Source organism: Solea senegalensis, linkage group LG4, assembly GCF_019176455.1.
Source record: "Solea senegalensis isolate Sse05_10M linkage group LG4, IFAPA_SoseM_1, whole genome shotgun sequence".
Taxonomy (NCBI): Eukaryota; Metazoa; Chordata; class Actinopteri; order Pleuronectiformes; family Soleidae; genus Solea; species Solea senegalensis.
The window spans coordinates 16,580,433-16,596,599 of record NC_058024.1 but is presented as its reverse complement, the minus strand read 5'-3'; the positions used below and the strand labels follow the sequence as shown (position 1 = coordinate 16,596,599).

At 37.3% G+C, this 16,167-nt stretch overlaps 1 protein-coding gene across 1 annotated transcript; it reads left to right on the top strand.

Annotated features, from left to right (window-relative positions):
- Positions 1-853: 853 nt before the first annotated feature.
- LOC122767756 (immunoglobulin-like and fibronectin type III domain-containing protein 1) lies at positions 854-15,731 on the top strand. The gene is made up of 24 exons (XM_044023219.1): positions 854-943; positions 3,870-3,948; positions 5,678-5,800; positions 5,910-6,049; positions 6,138-6,237; positions 6,652-6,678; positions 6,818-6,860; positions 6,941-7,136; positions 7,749-7,862; positions 7,989-8,151; positions 8,256-8,528; positions 8,627-8,974; positions 9,204-9,328; positions 9,471-9,612; positions 9,714-10,007; positions 10,094-10,393; positions 10,573-10,749; positions 11,637-11,765; positions 11,901-12,209; positions 12,923-13,008; positions 13,134-13,326; positions 13,768-14,064; positions 14,159-14,485; positions 14,582-15,731. The coding sequence occupies exons 2-24, from the start codon at positions 3,912-3,914 to the stop codon at positions 14,584-14,586; spliced, it is 3,948 nt and encodes a 1,315-aa protein (XP_043879154.1). The 5' UTR covers positions 854-943; positions 3,870-3,911; the 3' UTR covers positions 14,587-15,731.
- The last annotated feature ends 436 nt before the right edge of the window (positions 15,732-16,167 follow it).

The following is a 16,167-nucleotide window of genomic DNA, read 5'->3' as shown; positions in this document are numbered from 1 at the left end:
ATACACAAACTTAGTTTTACTGCTTGTGAAAATCTATCAGTAAGATCTAAAAGAAAAAAAAAAATATTTGGATGGATGCTCTACCAGGTCAGGGGTGACATTTGTATTTTTTTCTTCTGCAGTTATATATCTTTTATGAGGTTGAGGTGATTATTAACTGACTACATATGCCAGGCTTTTTTAACCTCTGACAATGTGAACACAAAATCATGCTTGGTACACTGAGTAGAACACGACCCCACCACCATCGTCATGAACAACCATCTTTTTATGAATACCGCTGTCACACTGCGAGAATTTCGGATGATACTTTTGGAGGCTAATTGGAACCAACTGGTGCCAATTCATTCATCTCAAGCACGGATTATTTTACTATGTAAAATGTCTCGTGTTAATATTCACTGACCAATGAAGTCCACAGTGGATTGATCGTATTACCAAAGACCTTGTGAAGCTGACACTGACAAGCGTTTGCAATGTCCCTGTGGGACCTCTGTGGATCTCTGTCCAGCTAAACTGTGACCAACAAGCAATGACATGCATCACAAGTGTGCTGAGCAGTTTCTAAAATCTGGCATGAATGAATCTTGATATATACAAAGATATTAATATATGGTGCTGCTGGAGTTTTTATATTGTCCCCCGTAATAGTGGAAAGCTTTTGCCAGGATGTGTCAGATAACAGATTTAAGAACAGTCATAATGTATTTCCAGTGCTGCCCGCAAACTGATCGCTTTCATAGGGATTAGTAAGATGAACCGCCACAATTTAACACTGCTATAATATGGATTTTTACCAACTACATTTCAGCCGTGCTTGGGTTTCTAAGTACTCAGATATTGTTTTGATCACCCAACAAAAAGGGGAGTCCAACACTGGATAGACAGAGAGAGAGTAAAGGCTGAAGGTGGACAGGGGAACGTAGTCAACAAAGAACTGAAAGTAAGTGTATTTTATGTATTTGTTAAACGGCAAACTGATTGATATTCATGAAAGAACATATACATGGACTTGAATTCTTCAGTGAAGATACGGTATTTTACCCTCAAGTCACAGAAATTATTTGCGGAGAGGAATTAACATTCAGTCTGACAAAATGTTCAGGTCTAATTATAATTTAATTATTAAATTTGAGACATGTAAAAGCATAACTTTTAACTAGGTTTATAAATGATAAGGACACACCTGTTTCGTAAAGAGGTGAGATTTAATCAATCTTTTAAAGATTGTATGACTTGCAGATACTTTGGTTTTTCAGTCACAAAATGCCAATAGCCAATTAACTTTAAGAAAAGTCAGAATATACTGTATGTATCTGTAATGTGACAAGCATAGGAACTCTGTCTACCAATGTATCTAATCCAAATTTTTAATTTTGTGTCATATTCCAAGAATTAATGGTGCAGAGTCTAAAAACCACAGAAAATATGAATGAAGCTCCTGAGATTACCCTGTAATGCTGACATTAATGCTCTCAACAGTGTGCCACAATTCAGTAAAGAATATGATCTTAGTCGCTGGCTTACCATGACTAACAAAGGATTTAGCAGGGGCCTGTGATCACTTTGCAATGCAGAAAGTGTGGCACATTAAATCCTTAATATAATTCTTTGTGGGGTTGTAAATATTCAAGGTCAAATGTACTTTTTGTTTCTGTGTTCCACTAATGGTCCTAAAAATTTAATAATATATCCATATAAAAAGCCTAAAAAGCCTTATGGCCATAATGTGCAGCCCATTTTGTTTTAATTACAAACCTCTCACCTCTGCAAATACTAACATTATGACCATGATAACTAAAAGATTTCAAAAAGCCTAACATTTTTTCGATCATAACCTCCACTGGTACTTGACCTAAAGGTCTCAGTGGAAGGAGGTCAAAGTCAACTCCAGGTTATCGCTTATAGTCTCGGGCTTGTTTAAATTATATCCTGCATCTCATCATCTTTCTTGTGGAGGTGTTTGTTTTTTGATTGGAGAATATCATATACAGAGTCTATGTTTGTCTTCAAATAAAAAACAAAGTTACACATATCTGCACAGAATTTCATTATTACATTCAAGTCTTTTGCTGGTAGTTATCAATTAGACCCTAATTAGAGAAGCATAATATTTGTCTCTTTAGAGACATGTGTTTTTTAAAAAAAAAGATTAAGTGTCACTGTCTATGTTTGGATCATGAGCAGTTAAACTGCTGGCACAGCCACTTGACTCCATAGGCAGCTGGGCAGAGTCAGCCACTAGGTGAGATTTCACATTCCTCATTAACAGTTTCTTAGTGCGTCTCCAACTGTCTGCATGGGTCACGCATGGGAGTCAAGGCATACTTTGACAGGCTGATGTCATACGGAGACAGAGATGACACATGAGTAGAACATCCAAGGCAGGGTATTTCTACCCAACCCATCTCTGGCTCATGGCTCCATTTTTAGGTGCCTGACGTTCTCACAACCCAAGCAGTGACAGAATGCTCGAATTACAGTGACAGAAGTTTAGCCAGACTACATTGGCTGTATTGGTGACAAATTAATTAAAAAAAAAAATGTTTTTTTGAAAAGTAACACACATGATATCGAGCTGAAAACTGCTTCTGTATTTAAACCTACAGCTATGAAACTTGGAATGATGTTCAAATTAGCTGCAAGATCGTGTGTTATGCTATAACATATTACTCACAGAAAATAACACATACAAAAATCAGCTTTTTGTTTTGATGTATTGAGATACAGTAAACAACTGTTCATGCCACTTATTGTTATTTGTTATTTACCCTCTACACCAAACCAAACCATACACTGTATGCAAGTCAGGAGGTGATTTACTCTCTGATAGCACAGACGTTTGCATTAAAACACACATGGATGTGCCCACAAAAGTGGATTTTCAGAGATTTATTTATTTACAAATTTACCATTTACAATTTACAAAGGTTGCTATTTCAGCAAAAAAACAGCAAATTACAAAATGTAATTAAGAATGCAGGTTGTTTGTGTGAGATTTTTTTTCATTTTTGAGTGACAAGTTGCTTTTAAATCATCAAGCATTTGCAATGTTTTCTACACCTTGCTTGGAGCTCACCAGACTGGATATGATTTGGGAAATGCTGTGTGGTTTAAGGAGTTAACCGCACAGCTCAGATGAAATATTTTTTTCGGCACAGACCTGGGTAAGGCTAAGAAACACAGCCAAGATAGACAGAAGTGGCTTAGGGACAACTCTCTGGATGTCCCACATGTTTAAAGCCCCCCAAAATAGCTGTTTGGCAACGGTCCTAATCCAAGAGGATCTGCAGAAAAGAATAGTAAGAAAATCTCCAAATCCAGGTGTGCCAAGGCTGTCATACTGTACACAAGAAGACTTGATGCTGTAATCTCTGCCAAAGGTGCAAGAACAACTACATTTCTGAAATTGTGTTTCCACTTCGTCATTAGGGGGTATCAAGTGTAAATTTGCTCTACTCAAAAGGCTACTACTTAAATTTGCAGAGACTACTCATCTGTTATAAATAACGCTGTGCCTCCAGCAGAATTTAAACCGTGAGTCATATTGTTATTCTAAGCAGAGAAAGGCTTTCTCTAGGTCAAATTGTGGCTAGACGAAAGGTTTCTTACAGATCAATCCATTAAACTCTAAAACACTTTGCACAAAGTGGATTAGCTTTATTTTTAGCATGATCAAGCAGAGCAAAAGTGACTACAACATCAGAAGATCAATACATCAAGCTTATTTTCGTGCCAACCTCAGCTCAGAGCTAGCGCCATATTTTTAACTAGCTCTTCCCATTTAATCAAATGTTCCCCATAAAGATCCACATACAAAAATCCAAAACACAAATAGCTGTAATAGTTTTTCCTTTGTGTTTCACAAGGTGATTCTGATTCTTCGAGGACAAACCACTGACTGCATTGCGATGTCTGCAGACACAAACCAGCACCAAAAAGCCACAGGTAAGTAGCAGTTTTATATTCATTGCTTACAATGAAAATAAAGTTTGACATGAATGCGAGGACATATTTTGAATGTACTTTCGTACCTCAGAGAAACACTATCCCTGAGTGTGAAAACCATTCAGACTTTTTCCAGAGGCTTTGTGTTGGTGGTTTAGAGTGGTTTATGAAGGGGATATCAGCTTTGTGCAGCCAACAAAATTTCACTGAAGGTGTTTTTGAGTCTGATCCTGTCCAAATCCATCATTTCTTCCAGGGGTGATTGGTATGCAGAAGCAAACAACAGACTGTTGTCCTAACAGACTTAGTGTATGCATGAATCAGTGCTTGAGGAACAAGGATACAATAATCCTGCCTGCATTTAGATGATACAAGTGTGTAACCCACGCCTTAAAATATGACACATACAGTTTGATGAATATTCAATCCCACCGCAGAGCAGTGATGAAGAGTAATCTAAAAAGCTGCTCACATAGGAAGGAGGGATAAAAAAAAGCTCTTGTGTTTAATATTTGTCTGCAGTTGCTTCACTTCAGAGGAGGATTTGAATTCATCCGTTTCTCTATGGTGGTTTGTTGTTGTTTTTGTGACTTATTTTTTTTATCCGTTTCCACTGCACAATTAAACTATTGATTTAGGGGCGTAACTCCATATGTCATACATTTACAACTGTAAAGACTTGATTCCAGAGCTGAAACATATACTTCATTAATCAATTACTAAATTCCTTGTCAACTATTTTGATAATCGATTCATCGGTTTGAAGCTTTTTTTAATTATTAAAACACGTTTTTTGCTCCATATAACAAATGAATCATTAAAACTGAATCGTTTTGGTTTGTGAACAAAAACAAGTCATTTGAGAACATCATCACTTCCAGATTTGACTGATCAACATTTTTCCACATTTTCTGACATTTTATGGACCAAACAGATTAATCGATTGTGAAAATAATCGTTAGTTGCAGCTCTACTTGATTCTACACATCGCTCTCTGTTTGTTGGTTGTTTGACCTATTTGCAATTTGTTAAACGTTCAAGCCGAAGGTGACTACAGCAGCTCTGATTCATGATGAGGTATAATGCCTGTGCTGAAAAAGTAACAGATGGTCAGCTGGAGCTTGTGATTGTGAACAGCTGTTGAAAGAGCTTAGTGTTGTCTAGTGTGAGTCATCATACAGTTGAAATGTTAGAGGGGGGAAAGGCTGGAATAAGGTGATACCGATCGCTCTTTTGCTGTCTGCACAGTGAGGACATGCAAATGGTTCAGCTGGCTGAGCTAAAAACCAGAGTTGATGCAACTTTTGGCAGTGTGGCTCCTCTCAACCTTGTCAAAGCCTAAAAGAAGATACTAGTAGGAGTGTTTTAAAAGACGCTTTCTGAATATTACATTTTCACATACACTAGCTTTGTAAACTTCCATAAGAAAACCCAAATTAAAGTGGCTGTGATTCTCATTAAAGAGAAGGGAAACACTGACCTCTTGTGAGACAATTATGGAACTGCATTAGTAATGAACTTTTATTAATGTGTTTCTTAACAAATCTGGAATGATTACACATGAGTTACAGTCTATAATATACTGAATGTATGTGTGTGTATACATACATACATATATATACATATATATATATATACATATATATATATATACATATATATATATAGAGAGAGAGAGAGAGAGAGATATGTATATAATTGTTTTAAATACATGTTCTGGTTTTAACAGTGGCTATCAAGAAAATGTCCAGAGTTTCTGGAGTTACGATCATTCAATGTGTTGAGTTGGTGCCTCTCGGAAAGTCCACACCTGACTTCACCCGTAAGCCAATGGCTACAACTATTCAAGAAGGTAAAGAATAATAAATTACAACAATAAACTGTTATTATACAATTATAAGTGGAAACTATTATTAACTATGTCAATGTGTGACTCACTAGTGTTTTCTGGTGTTTGTAAGGTAAAAAAGCTGTTTTAAAAGCTATGGTTAGTGGAACACCGCCACCAACTGTTACCTGGGAGCGCAATAAGGGTGATGTCAAAGACACAGAAAAGTACAAGACCAGATATGATGCAAGGGCTCGAGAGCACATTCTAGAGGTAAGAACACAGAATAAAAAAAAAAAAAGCTGAATTGTGTTTTGAGCACTAAAATGCAGGTCTTCAAATGTGAATATTGTTTTATCAGATACCTAACGTAAAACTCGCACATGCCGATACCTACAAGTGCTTTGCAACCAATGAGTATGGAAAGGCTTTCTGCACTGCAACGCTCAATGTTACTGAAGGTAAGAGACAGACTTACTATGCAAAATTCAATCATTCATTCATTCATTCATTGTCGACCACTTTATCCTCCACATGAGTGTCGTGGGTTGCTGGAGCTAATCCCAGCTGACAGAGGGAGAAGGGCGGGGTACACCCTGGACAGGTTGTCACCACAGGGCCAACATACTGAGAACAACCATTCACTTTCACATTCACACCCTGACGGGCATTTTAGAGTGTTCAATTAATCTCTGCATTTTTGGACTGTGGGAGGAAACTGGAGTACTAGGAGAAAACCTGAGGAGAACATGCAAACTCCATGCAGAAAAGCCCTCGTTCGGACCAGGTCACAAACCTGGGTCTTTTTGCTGCTAGTCATTACACCATTCAAACATTGTAAATGTTCACTAATATATTTTCATGTTTTCTTCCAGGCGGTTTACAGAAGAAAGGCCAGGCAGGTATGAAGTTTACCACATAATAATAAAAGGACCTTAAATGTGCTCTTTTAAATTCAGTGGTGTGTGTAACAATGGTCAGTATTGAAACAGCAAACCTGACTCTTGTTAAAAGTTTTGTTTTTCTTTTGTTTTTATTCAGGAAATGGACAAACACAGGATTTCAGAAAAATGCTTAAAAAAACGTAAGTTCAATTCATCAAAATATCCCTGTTGTGCATGTGCACAGCTTTAAATTCCTTTAAGCAGGATTGCTTTGTTTCAGTGTTGTTGTCACGAGAAAAAAACAACTACCACCACAGAAAGAGGGAGAAATAGATCCAAAACTCTGGGAACTGCTTATCAGCGCACCAAAGAAAAACTATGAAAAGATATGTTTGGACTTTGGAGTGACTGACTTCCGGTGGCTGCTGAAGAGACTCAATCAGATGAAGAAGGAAAGAGAAGATGAGCAGGCAAAGGTATGCATTTAATTCATACCAGCTGCACAGGAAATCTGTACCTTATATTATCAACCTCCAATATTGTTGGTAAGGTTTTAACCAACACCAAAATAGACAACATTGTGGCTTAAACTTGTCATTTTATTTTAATATCAAAACTGATAGCAGAGAAATGACAGAAAAGAAAAGACAGTTTGCCCTTTAATTACTGTTCAATGACAATTCAATTTACAGTATAAAGGAGTTATTCTGCATTCAAATCAATGAACAGAACAGCATACAACTGTAATCTGTGTTTTAAATGGCAGGAATGTTCATAACAACACAACACATAGTACTACTTACCAGGTTCAAAAAAACAATCTTTAAAATAGTACTTCACTGCCCTCAAAATAAAAGTAAAACTATAATGAAGTGTTACATCACACTTTAAAAGCCTCAACATATTTTCCAGAATTAGATTTCCTCCTCCCTGTGCTCGATCCTGGCATTGCCTGAGGTTACACGGCCAGTTGCATCTTAACAAATGAATATCCAAGCTCTGTTCAAGGCCACTTGCATTGAAAATGTTTATTGCTGGGGCATTATTAAAGCTCGGAGCTACAATACATTTTATTTTTCCCTTTGCAGGTAGTAGAAAAGCTGGAGAATGTGAAACAAATAGAAGTGAAACCAAATGGCAGAGCTGAATTTAGCCTTGACATGAAGTTATGGGATCCAAACAGTACAATTACATTATACAAGGTGGGTAGAAAAAAAAATACTTATATATATATATATATATACATATACACACACAAATTCCAATATTTTAACAATTAATAGGGGCTCAAAAGTAAAATGGATTTGTGACTACTTTTTTCTGAAAAGGATGGAAAACTGGTGCCATATGGTGATGATGAAAACTCAAAGCATATTCTTAAGAAAAGTGGGACAAAGTACATTTTCAGCATCAGAGATCCTGAGCCAGAAGATGCTGGATTTTACCAGGTTGATGTTGACGACGCAAATGTTCTCACAACTGACTTTCAAGGTATGCAATATCTTAAGCTTGCCTTTATTAAGTATGATGGTATTGTTAGTAATCAGTCAAATTCATTTTATGTCCACACAAACCCACTCTCTCTCCTATCTTAGTGCCTTCTGTGGAGTTCATAGACATGATTAAAGACGCAAAGGCTGTTGAAAGTGAGGATGCCATCTTTCAGTGTGTCTTGTCTACACCCCTGAACGGAATCACTTGGTTAAAACAGGACTCATCACTTGAACAAGGAGAAAAATATGAGATCACCGTCTCAGAAGACAAACTCACTCACACATTAAGAGTTAAAGACTGTAACATGGCAGATAATGATAAATACTATGCAATTGCTGGGATAACTTCAAGCAGTGCCTCTCTCACAGTGGAAGGTGGGAAATGTTTGTGTCTGATAGTCTGCCAAAGCATGAATTAAATACTTGCTCAAAACATAAGACTCAAGAGTGTTTTGTATTACATTGTATTACAGCTGATCCAGATGGCAAGAAACGACATAAGGGCACCAAAACTGGTGATCAAAATGACTTGAATAAACTGGAATTGGAACAGCAAGCCATGCTGCAAAAGGAGAAAGACAGACTGGAGGCAGCAAGAAAAGCACAGGCTGAAAAAGATGCAGCAGATGCAGCAGCTAGAGCTGCCCTCGGGGATGGATCTAGTGATGGTTCTGGTGGGAAGACCGACGGAGACAAAGGTGATGGAGAAAATAACAAGAACCTCCTAGGAGATGGAGGTCATGAAAGTAAAAAGGGCGATGAGGATGATAAGAAAAAGAAGCGAATACGATCTGGTCCTTCAATTCCTCACACTGGTACAGGTAAAATCCTTCACTGCATTGTGTAAAGACTGAGTAATATATGTTTACTTTGAAGTGATGATGAGGTTGCAGTTTTAAAAGTGCTTGCAAAGATGTCTTTGTTAGTGCAAGTTATAATCTTTGCAATACAGGCCCCCTTTCATTAAGTGTTTGAGATATCTTATTAAAAAACAAAGTTTGACCAGCGTTTTATCACTTACTAATAATGATTTTTTTTCTACCGTTGCAGATCGAGGTGTTCAGTTTGTCAGTGGCCTTTCAGATACTAATGCTAATGTCGGTGAACGGGCAGAGTTATCTTGCAAACTAAGCAGTGATACGTCAAAGGGATGCTGGTATAAAAATGGGAAGAAGGTAAGTCAACTCCGTCAATTGACTTATGACTAAAAAAAATAAACATCGTCATATCATGCAGTACGTTTTAATCAATTGTTAATTCAGTACATAGCTTAACTTAATCTTCAATAAAAAAATATATATATTTTAATTTGACAAGTTAACCAATGAGGATGGGGTCACAATTGTCAAAGATGGAGCCTGTCACAGGTTGATAATTGAGTGCTGTAAAAAGGACGATACAGCTGTGTACCGCTTTGAAGCTGAAGGACGCAAATCAGAAGCAACACTTAATATTCAAGGTCAGAATCAAAATTAGCGGCTTGATTTATTTTAATAATTTGATTGTTTTGCAATAAGAGGTTTAAGTTTTTGACAAAAGACTGTTTCTCTCTGTAACAAGACCCACCAAAAATTGACAGTGATGCTCTGGGAGAGTTCACAAACGCAGTTATTGTAAAGGCAGGTGAAACTGCAGAATGGAAGTTGCCATTCTCTGGTGGGTGCCCAATGAATATTCAGTGGTACAAGGATGATGATGAGCTGTTGCCAGCAGTCAATGTAAAGATTGAAACATCAGATACTGAAAGCCGACTACGTCTTACAAAGTGCCAAAGGAAAGATAGTGGAGAGATCAAAATCAAAATCAAAAATGAATATGGTATAACGGAGGCAACTTCCAAACTCGTCGTAGTAGGTGAGTCTATACAAAAATCTTCAAATATTGAATTATTAAACTATATTTCTTTAAACATGGTTTTATGTGTCCTCCTTTGGCAATAGACAAACCCACACCACCACAGGGACCTGTGGACATTGTGGAAAGTGCTGTAACATCTATTGAATTCAAATGGAAACCACCAAAACACAGTGGAGGGTACCCCATCACAAACTACATCATAGAACGCCAGCAAGTGGGGCGCAACAAATGGTCAAAACTGGGTGAGATCTCTGGCATTGACCCAAGGTACAAAGATTCAGATGTGGATCCTGGAAGGAGATACTGCTACCGGATCAGAGCCAAGAATGCAGAGGGCATCAGTGATTACCTGCAGACAGAGGACATGGCAGCTGGTGTATTACGTAAGTCTTTTGTTGGATATTTTAAAAAGGCTATTTTAATAGCTCTTTCATGAAAGCCCAGCACCTAGAAACATTTTAAGATACAAGCAGGTAAAATAAATAAGCAAAGCAATATTCATCTTATTTTTATTACTTGCCTTACAGTCAATGCTTGACAGAATGTCAAATATCCCACACAGGTTATCCAGGAACCCCAACAGCACCTAAGATGGTCAGTGCCTTTAAAGACTGCATTACTCTGTCATGGAGTCCTCCATGTGACACTGGAGGAACAAAAATAGTGGGGTACAATTTGGAAAAGAACAAGAAAGGCACCAATTACTGGAGTCTTGTAAACCAAGGAGGGCCAATTACAGGTATGTCTCTCTAGGCAAACTGCAAAATCATGCCAGGCAGGTGAATGTGCAGAATCACACAAGTGCATGAATTTGACTACTAACAAGTTTGAGGTCTGTAAATATGAAAATATTTGTGAAAATAATATTACAGAATGAAGTAGGGCAGGGCAATAGGGCTGAAAAACATACCACGATATACTGTAACTACTAAATATCAACCAATATCGATAATTATTGAACATTTTCATGACCTATTGAGAATGAAGTTTGTTTGTTTTTTTTTTAATTGAACACTTTTATTATAAACTCTAAACTTTCCTCTTATTTTAATCACTTCAATGATCAATCAGACCACTCAGAGGAAAATAGTAATGTCAAGTACGTTCATGAGATTTTTAAAACCAAACTTCTACACTATGCTAACTGGAATCATGTCCTCGGCTCTGTGATAAGTCACTGCCTCAGTTATGTCTCTAACGTTTAGATTTTTTATCATACAGCCCTGTTGCAGATACCTCATCAGGGCGGTCTGTGTATCTCCACATGTAGCGGCAGTTGTTGTCGCTTGCCGTGCCATACAGTGCGTGTAATCCAGGGGGTGTGAGCGACAAAGATGGTAGAATAAATTTCTTGATAATAAATAATAATAATAATAATATGCTCTTGGTGTGTACAGTTGTCTGGCGTAATTTGTAGGCGACATTGGCATGACTGTGGTCGGACTTTAAGTAACCAAAAAACTGCCATACTGGCAAGGTAGTATGTCCTTTTCTTCTTTACTAACGATCTCCTCGCTTTCAGTGCTCACGCTCGCCTCTGTTCCATGCTATGTTTAGTCTGACGCAACATAAATCAATTAATATTTATACAGGGCTATGACAATCATGTCATTGTTTTCCACTCAGCCACAAAGTATGCAGTAAAAGACATCTTTGAAGGAGCAGCATATGAATTTAGAGTGTCTGCAATCAACCTGTCTGGTGCTGGAGATCCTAGTATTCCAAGTGACACAATAATCGCAAGGGATCCAATGAGTAAGCCAATTTAATTATGTATTCATTTTTTATTTCACCACAATGAAAACATAATGACTGACAGTTAACCAGAATGTAAGTGAATATTATGACATCATCTGTTTTTCTTTGCGTTATATTCTACAATAATTTCAGAGGCCCCAGGCAAAGTCACAGACCTGAAATTAACGTCATCTGACTACACCACATTTTCACTGGCTTGGATTAAACCCAAAGAAGTGAGAGGGGTAGCAGATGAAGCCCATGGATACTATGTGGAAGTTAGACTCCTTGAATGCCTTGAATGGACACGCTGTAATAGCCTCCCCATCACTCGAACTTCCTACACTGTGGTTGGCTTAAAGGCAATGGCCTCATACTGGGTGAGAGTAATCGCCACCAATTATGGAGGTGATGGAGAACCTCAGAGTTTTGACAATTACCTAATTGCCATGCCCCCGCCAGGTAAGAGCATGTGAAATTTCAGGAACTATTCTTCAGGTTTAGGAAAATGAAAGAGTTATCTTATTTTCAGAAACCTCACTGTCGAGTCACATTTAATGTAATACAAAAAAATGTGGTCTTTCTTCTAATTTACATCTGCACAGAGATCTCTTAGCTTTAAAATAATCATACAGCTGCCAAAATACTACATTGCTGTTTTGTTTATTCTGAATAATCACTGTCTTTCTATCTTGATATAGTTGAAAAAGAGATCTTGCTTTCAATGTCCCTTTGCCACTAGCAATGCTTACAATAAAAGGGTAGAATTGTCCCATGACTGGAAAGAACAGGACTTTGTCCTCTCAAGCTTGAATGCAGTTCTCAACAACTGAAGCAACTGTGGTACAACATCAAAGCAAAATTGTAATGGAGAACAAATTAATGGTCTTATTTGTTGTTTTGAAAGCAGAGAGTTTCATGAATTATCACTAATACAGCCCGCATCATTGATGGATGGGTATGTGTTGTACAGAGATAGGCTGAAGTAACTGAGTGCAGTGTGGAATATTTGACAGCTGTAATGAAGGGCAACATAAATTGGACAAACAAAGCATTGGGAAATTGAGTTAAATGTACACAGCTAATCAGGTGTACTAGCTTTGCACTGATTAAAAATTCTAAATTTGCAAAATTATATTTCAATTAACGAGAATTTAAACTTTTAATTCTTACAGTAAGGCCAAAATTCAAAGATAAAAACATGAAGACATTTGTTGTGGTGAGATCTGGGAACACCGTGCATCTGAACATCAACTTTGAGGTACTATGCTTGAGCTCTTCCAAACAGTCTAAGCAGGAAAAAACATTGTAGTGTGTGAATGTATAAGCAACATTGTCATAATAGTTAGAAACATATTAATCTGATTTTTACCTTAATGTCTACAGGCCTCCCCACTACCAGAAGTCTCTTGGTTAAAAGATGGTATGCCAGTGTCTAAACATGTGACAATTACCAACTCTGACAAAGGCTCTCAAATGTTAATCCCCACATCTGAGCGGTCTGACACGGGCATTTACACCATTTTCATCAAAAACCTTGTTGGCCAGGAGAGCGTCAATGTTGAAATCAGAGTTACAGGTAAATCTCAGACAGCAATAGATACATCAGGTGAGCAGGTAGTTGAGAAATTACAGTAGAAAACGAACAGGTGGGATTACGTTTCAGTGTAAATATAAACATATAAACTTAGATTCCAACCAACTGAACAAAGAAATGGCTCTTGTTTTTGTTTGTAGAACTTTTTTGTCAAATGAGCCAGATCCAACAAAACAAACTGCATTGTCAATTTTTAAATTGAGATCTGGGTTTTATACAAAAACAAACTTGAGTATAGTATTTGTATGCCTCTAAACATACTCAACACTTCACTTTCGTGACAGTGTTATTGCTTCCATTAAAAGCACCATTTTATAATCAGATTAACAATGACGGCATTGTTGGCAGCTACATGGAATGCAAATTAAGCATTTAATAATGGTCCTCTGTATGTGTGTCTCTAAATTCTAAATCTGACTGTAGATGATCCAAAGCCTCCAGGACCAGTAGAGCTGGATCAAAACATCCCAGGAACAGTGACTCTGTCCTGGTCTCCCTCTCCAGATGAGAAGAGGGATGACAGGCTCCATTACATGATATCTAAACGTGACTCCTTCAAGCGAAGTTGGAGGACAGTGGCTGACAACCTTTTCAACAACAAGTTCACATTTGTCAACATTTTGCCTGGGTGGGAGTATAACTTCAGGGTGTTTGCTAAAAATGACATGGGCCTTTCAGCACCATCTGAATCCCCCAAGTTTGAAATCAAAAAGGAAAAAGGTATCTGCCACAACTTAAGAATTAATTCAGGTGGTTGTATTGTAAAAGTGTTTAGCAGTTCTGTAAACCGTTCATGCATGTCTTTGTGTTTCAGAAAAGTTCAAAGTGAACAGGCCAGAGACTAAAAGCTTGGACCTTGAGTCACCTCCGTCTTTTCTTGTTCCCCTGAAGAGGCGTACAGCTCCACAAGGTTATGAGAGTCACATGAGTTGTGCAGTTAAGGGGAATCCAGCACCTCGTGTGACATGGTATTACAACAATATCAATCTCAACACAAATACCAACTACCACATTAAAAATGTGTGTGGCGTTTGCTCATTGCTCATATTAAGGGCATACGCCAAAGACAATGGGGAATACAAAGTCATAATTGAAAACAAACTAGGAAGAGCCGAGTGCTCAATGATCCTAAATGTCAGAGGTAATAACATGTGTATATGTTTTAAGAACCATACATCAGTAGAATTACAATGAGTTGCGGATGATACATCACTGAAGTGAATCTGTTTCTTTACAGAGTGAAGAGGAACTGCACCATCTGGACAGAAGCTGAACTAAAAGATACCTTACTGCATCTCGAATTAGATAAACTCTAACGACAACTTGGAATATCTTTAAGTTACTCAATTTCCTGTTAGTTTGATTCACCAGTGCTTAATATTTCTACATGTAAATGTTTAAGCCTACACAAGCCCTCTTATTTCATTAAAAAGTTAGTTATTTAGTACTGATATGTATGATGTGGAGTTTTTGGCCACTAGTGTCACTATAGAGCACTGAATTCACTGGAGGAGTCCTTTCATTTTTTGCATGAAACATGAACACAAAAAAAGCATGTGTTGTGATGTTGTTGCACTTAAATAGTATGCGATTATAGTTATTAAATGAATTAATAAATGATTTTCATGTCGCAAACAACATTAACATAAAAAGGAATGTGTTGTGTTTCCAAATAGAGCTTTAGCATTATAGTGGCACAAGTCAATTAAATAGCAATTAAATCTGGAAGTTTTTGTTCATAACTGACTGCTTAAATGAGAAAAATGGGAAATGACTGCCAATGTAAATAACTAAAGATTGAAAAAATAATATTGAAAGCAACATAGTGGTGTTACTCTAAACCACAAATTATAAATGCAAATTGACAGTGTTAAAAAAAAAAGTAGTCAAAGCTAGCTTACCTCTAATCTACAGCTTTCCAGGTGCCTCGACTCATGTGCTGCTGTCATTAACATGGCACTTTAATGAGTAAGTCCATGAGTTCCAGTCCTTCTCCAGCTGGGTTGTTCATCATTATCTTCACAGCTAGAATATCCACAGTGTCGTTGTTGTGCAGCATGCAGCCATGTACCCATGTTTTGCAGCTAGAGTCACAGGGCACGCACCCGTGACGCAGCAGGTGTTTAAAATGGCGGACTCGCAGGTAAATTACATCATTTTCTCATTGGTGTTGTCTACTAGACTGGTTCCCTCACTATGAGATACTTAAACTGTCAAACTCTGTTTCTGTATGAACTTCAAATGATCTGACATTAAAGTAAAACCTACTTTCGCTGAACTGCGACATTTTCTGTGTTGAGCACCTGGATTTTTATCAAAACAAGTCTGTGAATACGGAAGTGACGTAGTGTGTTTTCAAAATAAAAGTCTGATGTCTAATCAAATAAATACACTAAATAAATAAAAAATCGAATTGAAAAATGTACCATTTGTGATATTATATGAATAAAGCCCAACTGTCCCAACTGCAGACACATTTAAATGTCACTCATAGACTTGACAAATCTTAGTAATTCTCATTGTCAGCCATCATTACTGGTATTTCATCACATATACTTTCATATTTTAAAAATGTATTCTTACTCCAGTTATAACAGTTATAATTTAACTGTTATTTACAGTGTGACTTGAGTGATGCATTTGGTTCTCTTTTGTGAAAAGTACCAGTATTGGCCAGCAGGTGGTACTTGTTTACTATCAGTATGACGAAAACCCAAGGGGTCTGAATTTTTTCAGTGAAAGGAGATTACAGTTACAAGGGCATACAACTATAGCTTTATATACCATGTTCTTTGTATACACTCTTATTATCTTAATTTGATA